Source organism: Oryza brachyantha, chromosome 1, assembly GCF_000231095.2.
Source record: "Oryza brachyantha chromosome 1, ObraRS2, whole genome shotgun sequence".
NCBI lineage: Eukaryota > Viridiplantae > Streptophyta > Magnoliopsida > Poales > Poaceae > Oryza > Oryza brachyantha.
Window position 1 is genome coordinate 27,992,625 of NC_023163.2, and position 20,417 is coordinate 28,013,041.

The window sequence follows — 20,417 nt, forward strand, 5'->3', positions numbered from 1 at the left end:
AAGTGGATGACCAAGATAGTTGGTTGAAGAGGAAATGTCAGCCACTGGAAAAAAGGATTTGACGAGAGTCCTGGTCATCTGTGCGGTGCATTTTGAGAAAGCAACTGAAGATTTTCCCCAATTTGGCATTTGGCCTGAGGAAACAAAGAATCTTGTAAGATAGATAGGATTGTCCTGGCTTCCTGGTAACTTGCTTCTCCTGTGATAATTAGGTCATCTGCATAAAAGATAGAATAAATGGAGGGACCATTTACAGAAAGTTTGCTCCCTTTAATGTTACCAAGGTTAGCTTGATTCACTAAAGTTTCAGCCAGAGAATTTAAAGCTAGAACAAATAAGTAAGGGGAGAGAGGACAACCCTGACGAATACCCCGTTGAGACCTGAAATTACCAAAAGTTTCACCATTGATAGTGACCGAAAAACAGGGAGTAGAGATGCAAGCTAATACCAACTTTATGAAATGATCGTCGAAACCTTTTTTCTTGAGAGAATTTGCAATAAAGCTCCATTCCAGTCTATCGAAGGCTTTAGAAAGATCAAGCTTTAAAAGAAAAGCATTTGTGTTGTAAGAAGAGAGACTGAAAGAATGAATGATTTCTTGAGCTAAAATGATATTGGTAGAGGGCCTCCTGCCCTTGATAAAAGCTTGCTGATTTGGATTGATTAAATCATTTAGTTTGTCTTTAATTTGGTTCGCCAAAGATTTAGCTAAGATTTTATAGGAAACATTGCAAAGACTGATAGGGCGAAAATCAACGGGATTATTTGCAGCAACTTTCTTTGGAATGAGAACAATGTTAGTAGAATTTATACCTTCTGGAATGTTGGCAGTAGCATAGAAATTCTGGACGAGTTTGGTAATATCTTGTTTCAGACAGTCCCAGCTTGTTCTGTAAAATGCTACATTGAAACCGTCCGGACCTGGTGCTGCATCTTTTTTCATGGATTTGAGGATTTCTAGAATTTCCTGCTGAGTAGGAGTAACTGGCAAAATAAGATCTTGTTGTTCATTCTCAGGCATGATGGTAGGGTCTCCTGTATCAGCACAAGAGGTCTGGAAAAGATTTTGGAAAAAAGTAATGAAACAGGAGGCAATCTCACTCAAGTTTGTTATGAAGCTCCCGTTTATGAATAAAGAACTAATATTGCTTTTCTGTTTTCTTTTCCTGGCAGCATGTTGGAAAAAAGCAGTATTACGATCATCTTCTTCTATCCAGTGGCCCATAGCTTTGATTGACTCGTCAATGTTTCGAATGCAAGGTGCTCTCTAATCCTCAAACCCTCCTGCACCTAGCAATTTAACAAATAAATAAACAGAAAAATATGAACATGGTAGCAAGCGTTACTGTTATTTATTCATTGCAAGAATCAGGTGAGGTCAAAGATGGTACTAGTACACAGGTACATACATGCACATCGCCAGGTGTACATGGAGACCCCGGACCCGTCCCATTCTTGTCTGTCTCCGACCGACTCTGCTTGGGACGGTCGCTCCCCAGTTACTCCTATGCTCCTGCAGCAAACTGTTGCGTTGTTGCCATCGTTCGCCAGGTCAACGCGACCAACTCTTGGGCTAGGGGAGCTATCCCAATTCCCAACTGACCAACTCGAGCGGCGTCGCTGTCGAAGTGCTGCCAGCTACAAATCATTTGAGGTCGTCTTCGGCAGTAACCAAAATCAACGCCTTGAGTTAGCCCCGTTTAGTTCACGAAACAAAAATTTTTTAGGTGTAGCAGTAAACGTTTAACTATATCAAAAGAGATTTTCAGATATAAATAAAAAAATAAATTTTATAGCTTGTCTCGAAACCGCGTGTTAAATCTTTTGATCCTAATTAATTCATCATTGTCACATATGAATTACTACGGCATTTATAACTAATTACACTAATTAGACTTAAAGGATTCGTTCTCATGATTACCCTAACTATATAATTAATTTTTTCATCATTGTTTAATGTTATGTTTAAATGTCTAAAGATTTAATGTGATATTTTTAAGAAAAAAATTAGGATTACATTGCCTGAATTGAAACATCAACTGCCCACCAATAATTTTCAGTGTCGCGCACGGTTAAAGGTTGTTCGGTGGAGTACGCAACACGCCGTGCCTTCTCGAATCGCAAGGGTACATGCATCTGAAAATAGCCGGATACGTCCAGTTTAGTTTGGTGCACGCGAAACGTTGGGTTGGTTATCATCTCGCGGTCCTATTCTGGTCGATTTGGTGGGTTAGCGGGTGATTGTGGAACAAGTCGGGCGTCAGTGGTCTCCGTAGGCTGCTCGACTTGACAACGGATTTCGCCACCCAATCCCTAAATGGGACTCTTTTAGTGCAGCAGCTAGCACGGAAGATCATACAGAAACAGTAGAGTAGACCTGGTGCACTCCAGTGGCGTTTCAGACTTAAATCGCACTTGATAGCTACCGGGAGCGTTCTTTACTACTTTGAGAAGCGACTGAAATTTGTTTCGTCTTAACTAACTTGTTGGACTATATGTACTCTATCACTACTACTAAACCTGGAAGCAACTAGATGCAACTGGTGAACGATGGGTTATTTACTTAGGCATGCCATTATGTGACTATGAGATTTGATGATCTTAATAATCTTAACTTAGATAATTAAGTGTAGTAATTTTTCTTGTCTTATCTATACTGTTATAAAAATAAGAACTGCTTCGTTCATACGTCGCGTACGTTGTTCGCCGCAATTTTCGGTCGTATACGCCTTCGTCCGTTGATATACACTTTCACTCCTCTCACGTTACTGACAATGACGTGATAAGCTTGTCACGTCAAAAATTCTGCGTGGTAACTTGTTTTGCTACGCCAATATTGGTGGTGTGGCCAAAAGGTTCATATGATTGAAAATATTTCCCCGATGTTTAGTAATAAAATTATTTGTTAAAAGATTTAAAAATAAAAAAAATCTTGTGCCGCGTGGACCCAACTAATTTCAACATGCAGTGCAAGTAGGCAAGCTATCTAATTAAAGGAAGGAGAAAAGCACTTATTTTGTTCTTGCCTTCCGTTCAGCCACGCATACAGTGATATTATCTGATTCTTTCCATGCATGCATGCTTGATGGTGGTGTTTAACAATTTGTATGTTCAAAGGTTATTCACCAATCTTTATGCTGACTTAGTTTTGTTGGATGATAATAAGAGGCGGAACAAGTTATAGGGTAGCTAGTTATAGGGTAACTACGGCTCAAAGTCTAGGCCTGGGATCTAAACTCTATATAAATTTATAAATTTTAGAGAAAGTTAAATACGTAGAGTCTGGGATTTTGGATAAAATAATATATTTGAGTTTTAGGCTTGACTTTTAGTTGGTTCCGCCCCTAAATGATATGAGATTGAACGGCACAATAATTATTGCATGTGCATGCAATTAACAAACAATACAGCTGGCTTTTGGCAGTAGATATTTTATTGAGACGAGATCTTTTTTACTACTTAAAAAATACTACTCCATCAAAAAAACAATTTTCTGGGTTTTCTAGATTTATCGTTTGACCATCTGTCTTATTTAAAAAATTATCAAAAAATCAAAAAAATAATCATATGTAAAGTACTATTCATGTTTTGTTTTATCATGTAGTAACAATAAAAATATTAATCATAAAAAATTTTCAAATAAGACGAAGAGTTGAAAATTCTATCCCAAAAACTCAGAAATTCATTTATTTTGGGACGGGGATTGTATTGGACTAGTTGTAAATTGTTTTAAGCAGAATTCATTTTGGATGATTATTCTTTTCGTATGTTCAATGATTTACCATCATAACGTATGGGTATTTTTGCTAGTAATAATAAAGTGTGGCTGGTAAACAAACGTAACAAGATTTTTCACAAGCAAAGCACCTTCGGACAAATCCTTCCTTGCATCCGTGAGTGCGGCATCAGACATTCAGACTGCTAAATTCTCCCGATACTAGTCAGATCGGTGGCGTGCAGAACGCAGCGCGAGATGTTTCCAGTCGAGCAATAGGTTGGATAATTGCCACTGCCCACTCGAGCAAACGAAAGAAGCACATGAACGCAAAGCACCAAACTTAAGTGGCTGTGACCAAATGCGCAGCGCAAATCGCCGAGATGCCGTTCTGTAAAGCGCGCGGCGAGAGATTTCGCTTTTGCTGTGCCAAAAGGCTAGTAGAAGATCGATGCCGTGCGGACCGGCCTGGCCTAAGCATGGCGCGCGCACGTCGGCCGACCAACGGATCGGAAGCGACCGAAAGCGCGGTGCGCCGCCGCGAGGAATGCGAATCGAAATGGCAGCCATCCCCTGCGTGTGCGGTGTACCTACGACGCTGCCTGTGCGTGTGCGGCCGCGTCCATCGCAGCTGCGCGACGACTCGTCGGCGTAGTGGACTCCTTTTCTTTTCTTTTCTCTCGCGCGTACGTGTGGAATGTTCTCTTCTTGACCCAAACACGCACTTGTAAATGTTGCTGAACAGTGCATCTCTCATGTTTTTGTGACGTGTTAGCTGTGCCACTAGAGAGATGATGATTGTAGCTTGTAAGGAAGCTGCAAGCGATCGTTCAGAGGACTGAAAAAAACGCTTGCCACCTGCAAGTTAATTACAGCAACGATTCCAAGAAACGGATTAGAATCGATCCTGTGTGCCACGTTATCTGGGGATGGTACGAATGTTTGATATTACCACCGTTTGTCCGGAAAATATCAGCGAAAGGCACAAAAAGTGATTTTGGTGCAATCCTTTGCTTCCACCCGAAGATTTTTAGATTCTAAACGGGCCGACGACCGGTTAGCACTTAGCACGTATAAATGATGTACAGCATGGATAACGTTTTCTGATCTTCCCATTGATGCGGCAGTACAGCGACATGCTTTCTCAATTTCCAGACTATCAGCTTTACACATGGATGATGGATCCACTCGTGATTTAAGATATTTCTTTTTAAGAAGAAGATCTATCAGTGTTACAATAATTTGATATTTCCACCAGGGGTCCAAAAGGTCCTATGAGGAATATCCTCTTCAGCCGCACCAAAATAAATATATTTCTTGATTGTCAAATCTTATTATAAAATAAATGAATTTATATTTACTTACCTATTTTCAGGCATAAATCAAAATATTTAGTCATTCAATATCCTTAATTACGTACTAATCTCAATCTACAGTAGTAACATGAATTTACCTCGGCTCCTTTTGTCAAGCGTGTCGGTGTACCGTGAAAATGTGAAGTCGACTACTTGCTAATTTCGTTGGGTAATATTAGGGTATTTATAGTGCGATGACTATGTGGATATCTATATAATTAAATAATGTACCATATACGATAGATAGAAGATGATATTATAAGTGAGTAAATAAAGATGATAAAGAAATAGAAAAAACAACTTGCACCTATGCTACTAGAGAAAACCCCTTTAGCAATATATATACATATATATATCTAAAAGTTTAAATAAGTATTGCTAGGGTCTACACCAATGCATTAAATATATGTTGCCTTTGCTGCCGTTGCTAACATCATTTACAATACATGCACAACGGTTGGTAATATGTGACAATAAGCGTGGCTAGTTAGCAATATATTTGTGCGCTATTAATTTTAATAATGGACAGTATTATGTTCCTCCAGTTTTATGATTTTATTATTATACTTATAATTATATTATATTATCATTTAAATATAATTGAAGAATGACCGGAGGCGAGGATCGAACCTCGGACCTCCTGCTTGTGGAGGGACACCCTACCCATTGGACCATGATCTTGATTTGTAGTCAGCCTGAGCGTGAGAATGATCTAAAATATCTCGATTAGTTTCGTGAGCTCGTGACATATTTTGATAATATTCTAGTTTAGATTATTGACCTGTACCCTAAGTACGTTGATGTACAATAATTAATATTTTAACTTATAATAAAACGTATTATTTTGTCAATTTTCTCTTAAATTATTGACATGTACCCCTGAGTACGTACATGTATAATAATTTAATATTTTAACCACTTCTGATACATACTCTTTATTAGAAAAGTTAAGTACTCTTTGTATCAAGTCTTCACATATTGATTACTTGGTTAGTGACTCAATGCTTCAACCTATAGTTAGTGTGCTCGAGCCTAGACTTGTGCACTTTTACCATGCTATTTTTTATATGAATGATTATTTTTGTCTATGGATGAGATTGAAATATGTTATTTTTCTGTGAATGAGATTTTTTTTTTGCTAACTGCGGATGAGATTAAAATATATTATTTTTCCGATGAATGAGATTTTTTTCTAACTACGGATAAGATTAAAATATGTTATTTTTCCATCAATGAGATTTTTTTTCTAACTACGGATGAGATTAAAATATTTTTATTTTTCTTGTGAAAGATATTTTTTGGCTACTAGGGATAAGATTGAAATATGTTATTTTTTCTATATACGAGAATTTTTTTTGGTTAAGTACATATACTATTATTTATTACCAATTGTGTAAGATGTTGTAACGTATATGCTGTAACGCGAATTATCCATTACAAACTCACATCACCTACTAATAAGTGTTGCTAAGTTTGTTCTTTTACAACAGATGGTCAATGCGTTGATAAGCATGTATTGCTAGAGAGGGTTTCTTGTTGTATTGGTAGTGCTAGCAGCTACCTGCCGTTATCTTGTCGGTCGATATTCTCATACTTCATGTGCCCGACCAAGCTAATAGTGTAGAACTCTTGCGTATAGACTGTTGCTGCCGCCCACGCGATCTGCCACATCCAGGCTCATGCTGCTGCTCGCACAATCCAGCATCCAGAACCTGTCATGGACTCTAGCCTAAGGTGGTGTTTAGATTGAAAAAATTTTTGGGAGAAATATTACGTTAAATATTTGATCGGATGATAAAAAGTGTTTTTAACACAAATAAAAAAACGAATTTTACGGCTAACTTAGAAACCGCGAGACGAATCTTTTGAGCCAAATTAATCCATCATTAGCATATGTTGGTTACTGTAGCACTTATGGCTAATCATGGGCTAATTAGGCTCAAAAGATTCGTCTCAAGATTTCTTCCGTAACTGTGCAATTAGTTTTTTGGTTCATCTATATTTAATGCACTATTTAAGTGTATAAGAATTCGATATGATATTTTTGAAAAAAAAATTTGAGAACTAAACCAGGCCTAAACCTATCTCTAGATTTATGCTTGCAAATATAGATAGTAAATAATTATAGGAACTATGGTATCATAAAGTGTATATCTTAGGACTTGTTTAGATCTCAAATTTTTTTGTCATAAACATTACATTGAATCTTTAGAAACCTAAATAGCGTATTAAATATAGATGAGACGAAAAAGTAATTACACAGTTATAAAATAAATCACGGGACGAATCTTTTAAACCTAATTAAGCCATCATTAGCACATGTAGGTTACTGTAGCACTTATGGGTAATGACGGCTTAATTAGGCTCAAAAGATTCGTCTCGTGATTTATTTCATAACTGTGCAATTAGTTTTTCGTTTCGTCTATATTTAATGCTCTATTTAGATTTAATAGATTCGATATGATGTTTGTGGCAAAAAAATTATTTATATAGAAAGTCCTTGATATGATATATTTGTGTCCGTTAATTATACACTTTCCTACGTGGGCCCATTTTATAACAAATACTAGCCGTATCATCATGAGAATTGATTCAACAATGCCCCACTGTTTCTATATCACGTATTAATCACGTATTAATGTTAGGCCCTGTTTAATTCTAAAAATTTTTCCTAAAATTTTTTGACACCTAAATAAAACATTAAATACTACTACTGAACTATGGAGTTGTTTAGATGGGACTAAACTTTTTAGCTTCATATCATATCAGATGTTTGGTCATATTAAACCTAGACTAATAAAAAAACTAATTGTATAAATGAGAGCTAATTCACGAGACAAATTTTTTTAGCCTAATTAATACATAATTAGCAAATATTTACTGTAGTATCACATAGGCTAATTATGAATTAATTAGGCTTACTAGATTGGTCTCGCGAATTAGTGCAAGATTATAGATGAGTTTTATTAATAGACTATATTTGCTATTTATAACAAGTAACTAAATATTCGATATAACTAGTGGCTAAAATTTAGCCTCTATAAACAAACATCCCCTGTGAATATTAAGGGTGCCGCGAGTGCTCTTATCACGTACTACTAGACCTCAGCGATCTGCATGAGACATCGTTCAAAAACTGTTCTGGTATTTTTTAGGATGTTCAGCTGGAGCGTGAGTGCGTGACCTCAGTGCATAAACAGGCATGGTCAGCGATGTGAGCTAGTACTTCTACTATCACTATTGACAGCTCGTTGACACTGGTGCGACATTGGTCACCGTGACATTGAGGTCATGGTTAGTCCCTTAAAAAGTTTTTTTAAAAATATCACATCAAATTTTTAGAGATATAAATAAAGTATTAAATATACATGAATATTAAAACTAATTACATAGTCATGGGAAATCGTAAGATGAATCTTTTGAGCCTAATTAGGACATGATTAGCCATAAGTGTTACAATAATCAACATATGCTAATGACGGCTTAATTAAACATAAAAGATTCGTTCAAAATCTAAAATTTATTTTATAATTAAAATACGTTTAATACTTTAAATGTATGTCAAAAACTTAATGAGATATTTTTGCAAAATATTTTTACAAACCAGACGGGGCTGAAGGGCTCCACGACTTTTCAATGGTGACATCGATCACCCCATCCATCGGGATGAACCATAGCCGCATGTCTGGCTGCGCCAGAAACGTAATCATGTCCCAAGTTGACATTGAAAGAAGCCAAGTGTCTTTTTGTACAGTGCATAGACGTGAAAAGCCAAAAAAGTTTGTACGCTATACCTATCACGGAGACAGAACAGAAGCCAAAAAATCTCCGCGAGGGCGCGTACAGTGCGCGATGAAACGACCGTGAATTTTTTTAAAAAACATCACGTCAAATTTTTAGAAAAAACATTAAATATAGATTGAAACAATTTTCAGATAAACATTAAACATATATGAAACGAAAAACTAATTACATATTTACGGGAGATATCACTGGATAAATCTTTTGAGCCTAATTAGACCATGAGTAGTCATAAATGCTACAGTAACTCACATACGCTAATTGTTTATTAATTAGACTCAAAAGATTCGTCTCACAGTTTCTATGCTAACTGTAAAATTTATTTTTTCATTCGTATCCAAAAACTTATTTTGACATCCGGTCAAACTTCCAAGGTGACTAGCAAAAATTTTTGTTTTGCTAAGGGCCTCTTTGAATCAAAGGAATAAAAAGCATATGCATAAGAAAAACACAGGATTCTGACAGGAATGTAAGTCTAAAATAGAGGATTGCAAACACATGAAAATGAATGACCGTTTGATTAGACCACAGAAAAAAGAGGAGAAATAAAAGACTCAAAGGATTTTTCATGAGGTTGTACTTCTCGTTAAATTTTATCCAAAACTTGTATGGAAAGAGGCATTCCATAGAATTTCATAGGGTTTATTCTTTTGATTCAAATGGCTTTGTAGAAAAATTTCTATAGTAAGAAATCCTCTAAAATTACTATAATTTTTTTTAATAGAAGGGGCTAAGAGCATCCCAACAGCTAATCTAAATTTAGTCCTCTATATATTAGTTTGGATGGTCATTAAAACAGCTTCATCCTCTATATATTTGTGTGCTCCAACAGATCATCTATATTATAGCATCTATATTCTAGTCTATTATCATGCATTTGTTTTATGTTTTATAGTGGTCAAAGTGGGAACAATTGAGTTTTAGATGATGAAGATGTTCTCTTCTGATATAGAGGATATCTAAAAATAGACAATAAAATAGATGTTCTGTTGGAGCATTATTTTTACCTTATATCCTTTATCTTTAATATAGATAATGAGATAAAAGAGCTGTCCCAAAACACTTACAATGCCCTCTCGCGCGGTGACAATACCCCTGCAATACTGCAGACGATATGCACCCCTCTCGCGCAGTCATGGACGCTACGGCGTACTCGTACGACGGAGAGGAGGGAGGATGGCCGTGTCCCATCAAATCACGCGCCTCGTACCACACAGCAGCTCGGTGTACGCAGCCGAACATCCGCGACGAGACAGCCGTCAGATCGGCATGATGGAGATTATTCAGGGCCTATTCGAATCGGATGATTTTCCTGTGAATTTTGGAGAAACCAAAAGAGGGCAGCAACGGCCCCGACGAAATTCGGAAATCCATGGTATCGAATAGGGTTTGCAGTATCGTAATAATCGTTATAATTGTTGTGATAATCGGTCATATGGAGTACGATAACGGTAAAATGCGGATTGATTCGGTAATATCACGAGAATTCAAAAAAATAAAGAATTTTGGAAGAAAAACTCAAAAAAAATTATGGTGATACATGGTGATGTATCGTGTGGTTTTCATACCGAACCTATCAATAATAAAAAACTGTCAAAATTACCAATTTCATCAAAACCATGATGATAATCGCTACAAATCATGAAATTATCGCGCCCTACCACGCGATATTCCCTTCAAACCGTTATGATTTTGTTCAAACAATTTAATTCAAATTCATTTGATTTTTGTGACAATCGTACTGTCGTGGAGTAGCGGTTTTGGTCCCCGCCACGATAAACGGAACCCTTGTATCAATTGGTAAGGCGGTATCTTTTAGGATTGTAAAAAAGAAGGAAAAATAATATATTTACAAATAAAAAATAATTTATAAATAAAATTTTATATAGGTGTTCATAGTGATCTAAAAGTCATTGTAAATAATAAACTTGAGTAAAAAATATAAAAAAACTCTATATTTAAGATTAAAAATTTAATTTTGGGTTATAAGCATAACCCAAATCCAAAATATAGGGGTGGAACCTGGCTCACAGGCAAAGTAATACTATTTCATATAGTAGCAAATTAATTGTAACTTTAGGAAATTCATATACATGCCACTCTCAAAAGTAATTTCGCTCTAAAAAAAGGTTTCACTAAATAAACATTTGCAACTAACGGATATTCACGATAATGTCATTTCATTACCTCATTAAATGATTTGCTACGTAAGCAAAATGATAACATAATATCGTGAGTAAAGAAGAAAGAGATGAAAAACTTAATTGTTTTCTGATAAGAAAACCAAGTTTTCTTTTCACTCAATACATCAAGAACCCATGAATTCGCCACTAGGAAGAAACCCCTGAGGGCATCTATCAAGTTCTCCATTGGTAGAAGAATATACAGTTATTAGAAGTTATTAGAGAGAAAGAGAAAATAATTATCACTCGAATACACTTCTACTATGGAAAATGAGTTTTATAGATAATTTTTGTACTATAGCAACTGTGTCGGTTTTTTTCCCATTAGAACTGCCCTAAGCAAAGTTTACATAAACTTTTTTTAGCAAAAAATACATATGTTAACCATTAAAAAGCGTACGCATGAAAGTATAGAATGCACCTATAGGGAGAGCAGTCGCACCTCGTTGCATTGTGCTCGGTCTAGGGCATTCAAGCAAAAATTATCCTATAAATCTATATAGCCTAATTTAACATTAAAAAACATGTATTAGGAAATAAAATATGATAAATTACTTTTAGCTATAGGGAATACGTATATGAATTAAAATACATTATCTCACTCTCTCTTTTCACCCTATGTTGTGAGAGATCGATGACTATTGGATGCTATTGATGGTTCCTAGCTTATACTCATTGATATATTTATATATTATACAAATCGATACAACAAAAAGAATACGTAGGTCATGTTTAGATCCATCAAAATAGCAAAAGTTTACTATTTTGAAGTATTTTTTGGCAAAATAAATATAAACACTAGGGTAAGAAAATGACAACTTTGTATATGGCATTTGGCAGTCTAGAGTAGTAAATTTCACTAAAAAAATGCCTAGCGACGTGGACCATCTCTCACTTTTACCAAAAAATGGCGACTTTTACATACCTCTAAAGACCAACCTGTAAAAATACAATACCAAAACTTTTGCCCCCAAAACTTTTACCATTTACCGTTTGTCATTTCAAATGCCTCTAAACATATTCCTATACATTGGTTCCATCTATAATTCATACTACATACTACTCCGTCCTTAAAAAAAAAAGACAATTTCTGGTTTTTGTATATCGAGCGTTTGACCATCCGTCTTATTTGAAAATTTTATTAAGAAATTAAAAAAAATAGTTGTATGTAAAGTACTATTTATGTTTTATAATGTAGTAACTATAAAAATATTAATCATAGAAAATTTTAAATAAGATGAAGAGTCAAAAATTTTATAAAAACACAGAAATTCGTTTTTTAAACAGAAATTCGTTTATTTTGGGACGGAGGTTGTACATTAGGATAGCCAGGTCTTGTCAGTTGCATGCAAGGTAAAGACAGTGCTTTCTTCATGTGTGAGCGCTAACTTTTCGGGCCTGTTCAGTTTGGAGGAATTTGATGGGAATTTTGAAGAAATTAAACTATTTTATCTAAAAATTCTGTGATCCGAAACAAGCCGTTTCTGCAGAAACTGGCTGGTCAGTCAGAGCAAAGCACGGGGAAGGGCCCTGCCTTGCCGCGCACAGTGGGAGCCTGCGTGCTTGCGTGCAGACAAATGCCATCGCAATCCTCTTCAGCGTGACGCACTCGGCTGCAAGGGCTGCCCATCCCTGGAGCTGTGGCGCGGGCAGCCAAACAAGGTGGGCCAAACCTGCTGCATTGCGCTTGCGCCGGTACCGGAAACAACGGCAATTGCTGTCAAAAAGGCGCGCCTTCCTCGCATAGCTAAAACGAATCCAATGCGCACGAACATTTCAAAATACTACTAATAATATTAATCCTAGCGTCAGAAAAAAAACAAATCTTTTTCGCTGGACGCTCCTATTTTGTGGAAGGGCATAAGTTTCAGATTCTTTGTCCCGCGACGTGGTTTAAATTTGAAAACCCCCGCACTATGAGGTTTGTACACGCACGTCGGCCGCGCCTGCCGGCCTTGCACGTCGGCCGGCCACGTTTGTTTTCCCCCATGTCTCCACTTCAGCCGGAGCACGAACGCACGATGCATGCGAAAGCATGGGGGCCGCGGCCGCCCGCCCATCGTCCTCGGATCCTCGCCTCCACGTTTCTTTCTCCCGCGAAATGCTGCCGCCTCACGCTATTTTCGTCTGCCCGCCAAATAATGCGACCCCGCTAAGGAAAAAAAGCACGCGGATGAGGGCAGATTAGCGGAGGAAGAGAGGTACGGAGGTGAACGGAACGTGGTGGATTTGTGCCGAGGCCTCCGCGAAGTGGGCGCGAGGTGGTGCTGGTGCGTCTCACCGGTCGGCGAAAAATGCGAAAGCTGCCCCCCTGGGGCCGGGGACCCACCGGGCAGCGAGCTCGGTGCGGAATTTTTCCCTCGACCGGCCTGATGCCCAGGGAAGCCAGGACACGTACGTTTTGAACCCCGTATTCCAGTTGCCCTACTCGTACCACAATCAATGCCTTGGCAAAGTATATATATATATATATGTATGTACCTAAATATATAAATATTTTAAAGAAGTTTAGTATATTATAGGAGGATGTTAAAAGATTCATTTTAATTATTTTAGTGATCAAATTTTAAATTTTTAATTGATTAGATTTTTTTAAGCATCTAATTTTGGTCTGAAATTATTAAATTGTGAGAATAATTGCTAAAATGTCTATATTATAGATGAAATTTAAAATACTTAAAATATTTAAAATACGCAGTACATGTATTTTGGTTGCAGCATTGGTCCCCATGTACGTTCGTGGAACATCGATCTCTCGGATGGGCCCACACCACACGCCTACGGTGGTGGTGGTGGCCCCCTCAAGCCCGCAGATCAACCGGAGAATGTTCGACTGCGTTACATGTCACCCAGGTCACCTCTTTGTGTGTGGAACGCGTCACGCACCGGGCATACGGCCAGACTCCGGTTCTCCGGTCGCGCAGTATTTCATACGTGACGTGTGGGCCGCTGGCTGTAGCGTACCGAGCAGGACGGACGGTGCGAGCGCAAAACTCGCGCATTGATGCGCAAACCTGGTCACGAATTGAATGCGGTTGCAAGCATGAAGCCTCGTTACGAGGACTGAGGCCCGGTGAAAGTCTCGTGAAGGTCGCGCTTTACGCCAACTCGACCAATTTAATTCGTACCACGCCCATCTCGCCAGTACTTCCCCCGCATTATCGAGTAGTACGTCGGCATCCTAGCTGATTCGCTGAATGGTGTCCCCTCGCAAAAATGGAAACAAGAAACCGAAGGAACCACCGCTACGAGAAGGCATTGCCAATGGATGTTGATGTGAACTTAAAAGAAAAACGATTTTGTTGTTTTCATACGGTTTTTTGTCAACATTTTGTTGAACTGCCATTTTAAGGTAGGTTTGGGTGGGTAGGATGAGCTTATTATCTTCATAACAAGGCAAAATATATTGCTACTAAAGATGATAATGGCCTCTTGATTTCGATGAGTTTTTACTCTATTAGGAGTTACATACGGTTATACCTCATGAGTTTATTAATGGACAAAAATACTTATCCATTAGGTAAGGAGGTAGAGGATTGTTCTTTAGTTATCTGCATCTACTAATAATTCATAAGTAAAAGAACCCACATGTTGAACATCTATTCTAGTCCATTTCTATAGAATTATTATCCATTTTCTTAATTTTAAATCAGTAAAGTTTGTGTTACTTTATTTTCAATGTTAATATTAAAATCATTGTTATTATTTGTATAGTTGAGTGTTATAATCATCTGATTGATGCGTTGAATTGCAAATGCTATAAGCTAGTATTATACATATAGATAACCGTCGTAAGTGATAGAACCAAGGCTAGGACAAATAAGACTTGACCCCTAGGGTTGTCTTATTAGTCCATACTAGTAAGTTCATTCACGAACTAGTCAAATTTGGAGAATTCAACAAATTACATTATTTAAGTCATACTCTTAACCAAATTACATCATTTAAGTCATACTCTTAACCAAATTTTGTTTTCACCCTAGCCAGTCCGGTACCAATCACTTCCAGTTGCATGGGTATGGGTACAAGGAAAAAACTTCCACCTATAACGGGTATAAGTGTTAGAGCGAGAATATTTAGTTATCATGGATATGAGTTCTGCCAAACACAAACATGTTGCCATATACTCACAAGTACTACGTAATAATGATGATGTATTATTTTCCCGAAAAATGTACTAACTAATTACCATGATAGAACCATGTAATTATACAAAAACTTACAACGATATACCGTTCGAAGGGTAGAGCAACATCGTTATGAACGGTACACCAATTCTGCGGTAAAAATGAGTCAAATACTCCTAATAACATATTCGAAACATTTAATAATGCAAATTTGCTTCCCAAATGGTCCTAAATTATTTTTTAGTGCTGTACTATTACTCCCACATATAACATGATTGCGAGAAAAAAAATCCTATCTTTCGGGTTATGCTTATAACCTAAAACTTTAATTTTAAGTTAATTTTTCATTCAAATATGTTTTTAGTTTTAGCTTTTAAATCGTTATAAACATATGTATAAAAATATTAGTAATTCTTTTCCATTTATAAATAAGGTGTTTATTTTTTTTTCGTTTTAATGACCCGAAAGACTGGCTAGCACCAGCCTTCACTCCCGGCTCACTTTATAAACCACCCAACACAGGCTGAGACGAGAACCGCTTTGACCTCCGCAACCACAGCCGCTCGATATCCCGAGCCGTCGTTGGACATTCTCCCCCCTCCATTCCCACGCCGCTTCCCCTCCTCCGTCCATCCAATTTCCGGCGGATAATATATCTCATCTGATACTTCGCGGTTTGCTTTCCTGGGTCCCCTTCCGCTCACGCTCACGCAGACGAGACGAGGAGAGGAGAGGAGGGCAGTACTACTAGTGCCGGAGGCGGGGAGGGGAGCCATCACCTGGCCTGTACGTGCCGCTGGCTAGCTATTATTGTTTCTTCCCCGCGCGGCAATTCCTGGCCACCGCCGCGCCGTCCTATATTACCCCTGCGCGAGAGTGGGTGTTCCGTCCACGCTTGCAGCCGCGGTGGGGGTTTCTGTTTCGTGGTCTCAATGGCGGGGCAGTGCACCCCTGGGGGCGCGGAGGAGCTGTGGCTCCCGGATGAGTTCTTGGACGACGACTTCTTCACCGTGGAGGAGAAGGCGGCCGTGGCGGCGAAGAGCGAGAGTGATGAGGAAGACGGGTTGGATGGCCTCCTCGCTGGCGACGGTGGAAAGGGAACTGCTTCCAAGGTTGGTGTTTCCTTGTCTTTGTTCTGGCGCCTTGTGGGTTCCGGTTGGTTTTGCCGAAATCTGATCGGTAGCTTTGTTTGTGTGACAGGTGGAGGTGATGGCGGGGTCGCCGCAGTCGACGCTGTGCGGGCTGGCGGCTTCCGGGGAGGATAGCCCCAACGGCGGAGCGTCGCAGGTCAGCTCGCCGCCGTCCTCGCCGCTGGAGCAGCCACCGACCGACCCTTGGGACCTGCTGTCCGAGGCTGCCGGGCAAGTTGCTCGCCTGCGCATGGCCAGCATCCCTGTGCCCCACAAGCCCCATGCGGACACCGGCCATGGCCATTTTGTCCCACCTGCAAGGAAGCCCTTAGCGCCGTCTCAAGCCCAGAAGACCGCCGCCTTCCAGTACGCGCCCAACAGCATGCTCACTCAACGCCAGGTTCAAGTCGCCCATGTGAGTATTTCCGCCATGAATCGCCTGCTCCGAGCCTTTCTGTTTGATTGTTTTCCGGACTGTTATTTTGACGGTGCCATGTTCATCTCCGTCCTCTGTTTTCCAGTTCCACCTCCTGAAGCAGAGGCAGCTATTGAAGCAACAACGGGAGCAACAGCTCGCCGCGGCAGCAGCGGCGGCGTGGGGTACGCACCGCACCGGCGTCGGCATGCTGCACGGTATGAACTCGTCCGGCTGGCCACAGCTGCAGAAGCCCCAGCAGCAGGCCACGTCCGGAGCCGGCATGCGCGCTGTGTTCCTCGCCCCTCCCGGCGGCAAACCGGAACGCACGGGTACCGGCGTGTTCATCCCCCGCCAGGCCGGCGCCTCCGCCGAGCCAAAGAAAAAGCCAAGTGAGCACTTCTCCCGAATCTATTCCTTTACCTGCCATTTTTGCGTGAGTTAAGCCGTATTTTGGGCTAAAATCCTGTGGCTCCGCTTGCTTCCAGGCTGCTCCACCGTCCTTCTGCCGGCGCGCGTCGTGCAGGCCCTCAACCTCAACGTCGACGATCTCGGTGCCCGTCCTTGCTTCCCCGGTGGTTTCGTTCTCGACCACGGTAATTTTTCCCCAACGACTCCATTATTTCTGTTATGGTTCATCAAAGATTGGCCGCTAAGAGTTGGATCATTCGCTTCACAGAGGCTCTGGTCAGTCGGAGCAACGCCATGCTAGCCAGCCAGAAGCGGGTGCAACACCACCTGCACGCGGCCGCCGCCGCCACAGCCGCCGCGCCGTTGACGACGGCGCTCGCCGCTGCACGCGAGGTGAATCTTCCCCAGGAATGGACGTACTGAACGTCGGATCCACTCTGACGATGCTCCGTTGGTCCGTTTTAACCCCAAGTTTAATGGATTATATTTAAGAGTTATTACTGCTACTATTATTAGTGCTAGGTAGGTGTTAGGCTAGAATTAGGAGGCATTTGGCAGTAGCATCAGCGTTAGGTGTTCTTTTGTATGGTGATATATTGGTTATTTTGGAGGGTGGGTGATGGATGCAGATCAACAAATGAGAAATACATGGCTTTCGTAGGTTGTTCATGGTTGACGGTGATATATCTGGGAGAAATAATAAGTGTTATTTTGAAGAATTGAATGGTATGCTAGGCATAGCTCCAGTAGGTTGATGATTGGGAAGAAATCATAAGATGTTTCAAATGTTGTAAGAAAGAAATAAGAGCTTCGTATTTCCTTAACTTTGCATTGGCTTATTGGGCTCTGCCTCATCAGTCTCGGCTTGCCTCTGTCTAAAATATATTGCTTCAAGAGTAAGGAACTGACATGGATATTCGATTTATTCTTGTAACCGTGCTTTTGGGGCTTTCCCTTCGACAGTACTAACTTTTCATTCTTTACTTTAGATGATCTGGTTAAGGAGTTTATGGGATTCTTATTTGGTTTTGAGTTACAGTAGTGTGGCTGGATGGGTGTTGGGTAGGAGTACCAGTATCGGAAGGACAGAGGTAAACGGGTGGTTGTGGTACTCCACCTGTTCGACCCATCTTGAGAAGTCCAATATATGACGTCCCAGTTGCTTAACGTGGTGGTGTCTTATTTATTTGTCTATTTTTTAGTTGCAATCATATAATCAACTGGTCATCTGGCACCGAAGAATCTGCCCTGGTTGGGGCCCGGGATCTTGCATCTTCCCCTTCCTGTCATTATCCACCGATGGCGACGCTTGTGGAGCAACTTGCAAACTCGCAACTCCGATAAAATTCTTGCAACTTTGGTTGCGAGTTTTAAACCACCAGCCCGTGTTCCGAATTTTCCCCTCGGTCCCTGTCACAGACTCGCAGCACGACACGAGCCGGCGTTAGGCGAGAGGGGTGTGTGTTTGGGTGGAGATTCCGTTTCGGCTGCGCCTATGGCTGCTTCCTGTCGTCATGTTGCGCCGTGGCCGGGCAGGCCTCTGACCCGGTCAATTTGTAAAGGCTATTGTTTCGTGTGGCGTGCGCGAAGTCCTTTTGTTTTCGGTTTGCACGGCCTATGAGTCGAGCGAAACTCGGGTTCTGTTCAAATTAAAAGTGACCTCCTCTGTTGCGAATCCAGGCTGTTGTGCGATGCCTTTACAGCAAAGTCCACAAAAAAAATTGAAAGTATTAGGGCAGCTATAATAGCAGTAGGCTATAAGTCAGTTTTAAGTGTATTTTAAAAAGATAAAAGAGAATAGAGAAGAGATATAAGCTACTAATTTATAGCCAGCTGCATACGAGATCCCAAATAAAATGTGTGGATGACATATGAGACCATTGATGTTTTGTAGGTAACTATTATATGAATTGGTTATTAGATTGACTATAAATAAATTGGAGTTATACTATTGAACTTGCTCTAAAAATTATCCTATCAAATGTATGCTTTGTAGAGGAGAGATAAAAGAAGGAAACAACGGGTTATACATTTACGGTGAGTAGATTAAGCTGAGCTGAAGGTGGAAGAGATTGTAAAATAATTAGGGTTAACTCTCAAATATACCTATACGCATACTCCAAGAAAAATCAGGGAAACAAATATGAGATATAAATTAGAGTAAACTTTATAGCCAAATTATTATATGTGTTCACACTACAGTGTGTTAGTAGATAGTAAGTTGACTCTTCTGCCACTACCTACGTCCCCATTGAAATATATTTGTTGATTTCCATGTCCAATACATGCCTATCCGTCTTATTTGAATTTTATAAAAATCATCACACATAAAATATTATTTATATTTTATCATCTGATAATAATAAAATACTAATAAATAATTTTTTTTAAATAAGACGGATCATCGAACATAAAGCATGCAAAAATGCATTCTTTCCGGGGTGGAGGTAAATTAAATTTGCTGTAATGCATGCTTACTTGTGTGACTTATATTGTGAGAAAGAGAAAAAAATTGCGTCATAATTTCGAACGTTGGGGGTAGACCATATCACACATTCATTTCTAAAATGTAAGACTTTACAACATTGAGCAGATTTATGTGAATAACGATGAACCTATATAGATATATAAACAACATACATTGAAATATAGATGAATGCCATAATCAAGACATCTTACAATATAGTTAGGTTTACTAGCGATGCATTAAGTTTTTCCCAAAAAGAGTTCAATTTTAGATTAAAAAAGTAGGAGATAAATGCATTGGAGTTTGAAAATATGAAAAACACACTATTCTTTATAGTTTTGTATAGTATACATGAGGTGAGGTAAAAATAAAGTATTTTTGAAATGAAGAAAGTAGTATACGTTTATGTTGTTAGTGTACAAGTTAACTCTATGTTAACTTTTGAATACGTGAAAACATTTTATGGCCTATTCAATTCAGTGGAATTTTAATCAATAGAAATGGAAGAAAATGGAGGAAATGAAAATGCATGCCCATATCAATATATAGTATTTTTTTTCAAGATGTTTGAGTGGATAAATTTTGTTCTATATTTTTCTTCACAATTTGAAGAAAAGAAAAATTTTCTTTGGTCTTTCTATATTTTTGTTTATACATACCGAATGACTTATATATGAGTTAATAGTTAGAAATTAAATATTTATTTTTCTCCAAACCGACAACGCTTTTAGATTTAGCAGTACAGTATTATATGAACCTTGCTCTACATTCTAATTTGATTTTTGAATTTAAATTTAAAATGGATTTCGTAG

General features: G+C 39.2%; 1 protein-coding gene across 1 annotated transcript; it reads left to right on the forward strand.

The window, feature by feature from the left end:
• The first annotated feature begins 15,735 nt into the window (after window positions 1–15,735).
• Window positions 15,736–18,052, forward strand: LOC102711654. The gene is made up of 5 exons (XM_006644953.3): window positions 15,736–16,294; window positions 16,383–16,727; window positions 16,834–17,119; window positions 17,216–17,323; window positions 17,407–18,052. Exons 1-5 carry the CDS (start codon window positions 16,115–16,117, stop codon window positions 17,559–17,561), a joined length of 1,074 nt encoding a protein of 357 aa, XP_006645016.1. The 5' UTR covers window positions 15,736–16,114; the 3' UTR covers window positions 17,562–18,052.
• The last annotated feature ends 2,365 nt before the right edge of the window (window positions 18,053–20,417 follow it).

Coding starts and splice junctions, on each gene's coding strand:
- LOC102711654 (XM_006644953.3), top strand. CDS start 16,115: ATGGCGGGGCAGTGCACCCCTGGGGGCGCGGAGGAGCTGTGGCTCCCG. Junction 16,728..16,833: donor GCCAGGTTCAAGTCGCCCAT/GTGAGTATTTCC, acceptor TCTGTTTTCCAG/TTCCACCTCCTGAAGCAGAG. Junction 17,324..17,406: donor TGGTTTCGTTCTCGACCACG/GTAATTTTTCCC, acceptor TTCGCTTCACAG/AGGCTCTGGTCAGTCGGAGC.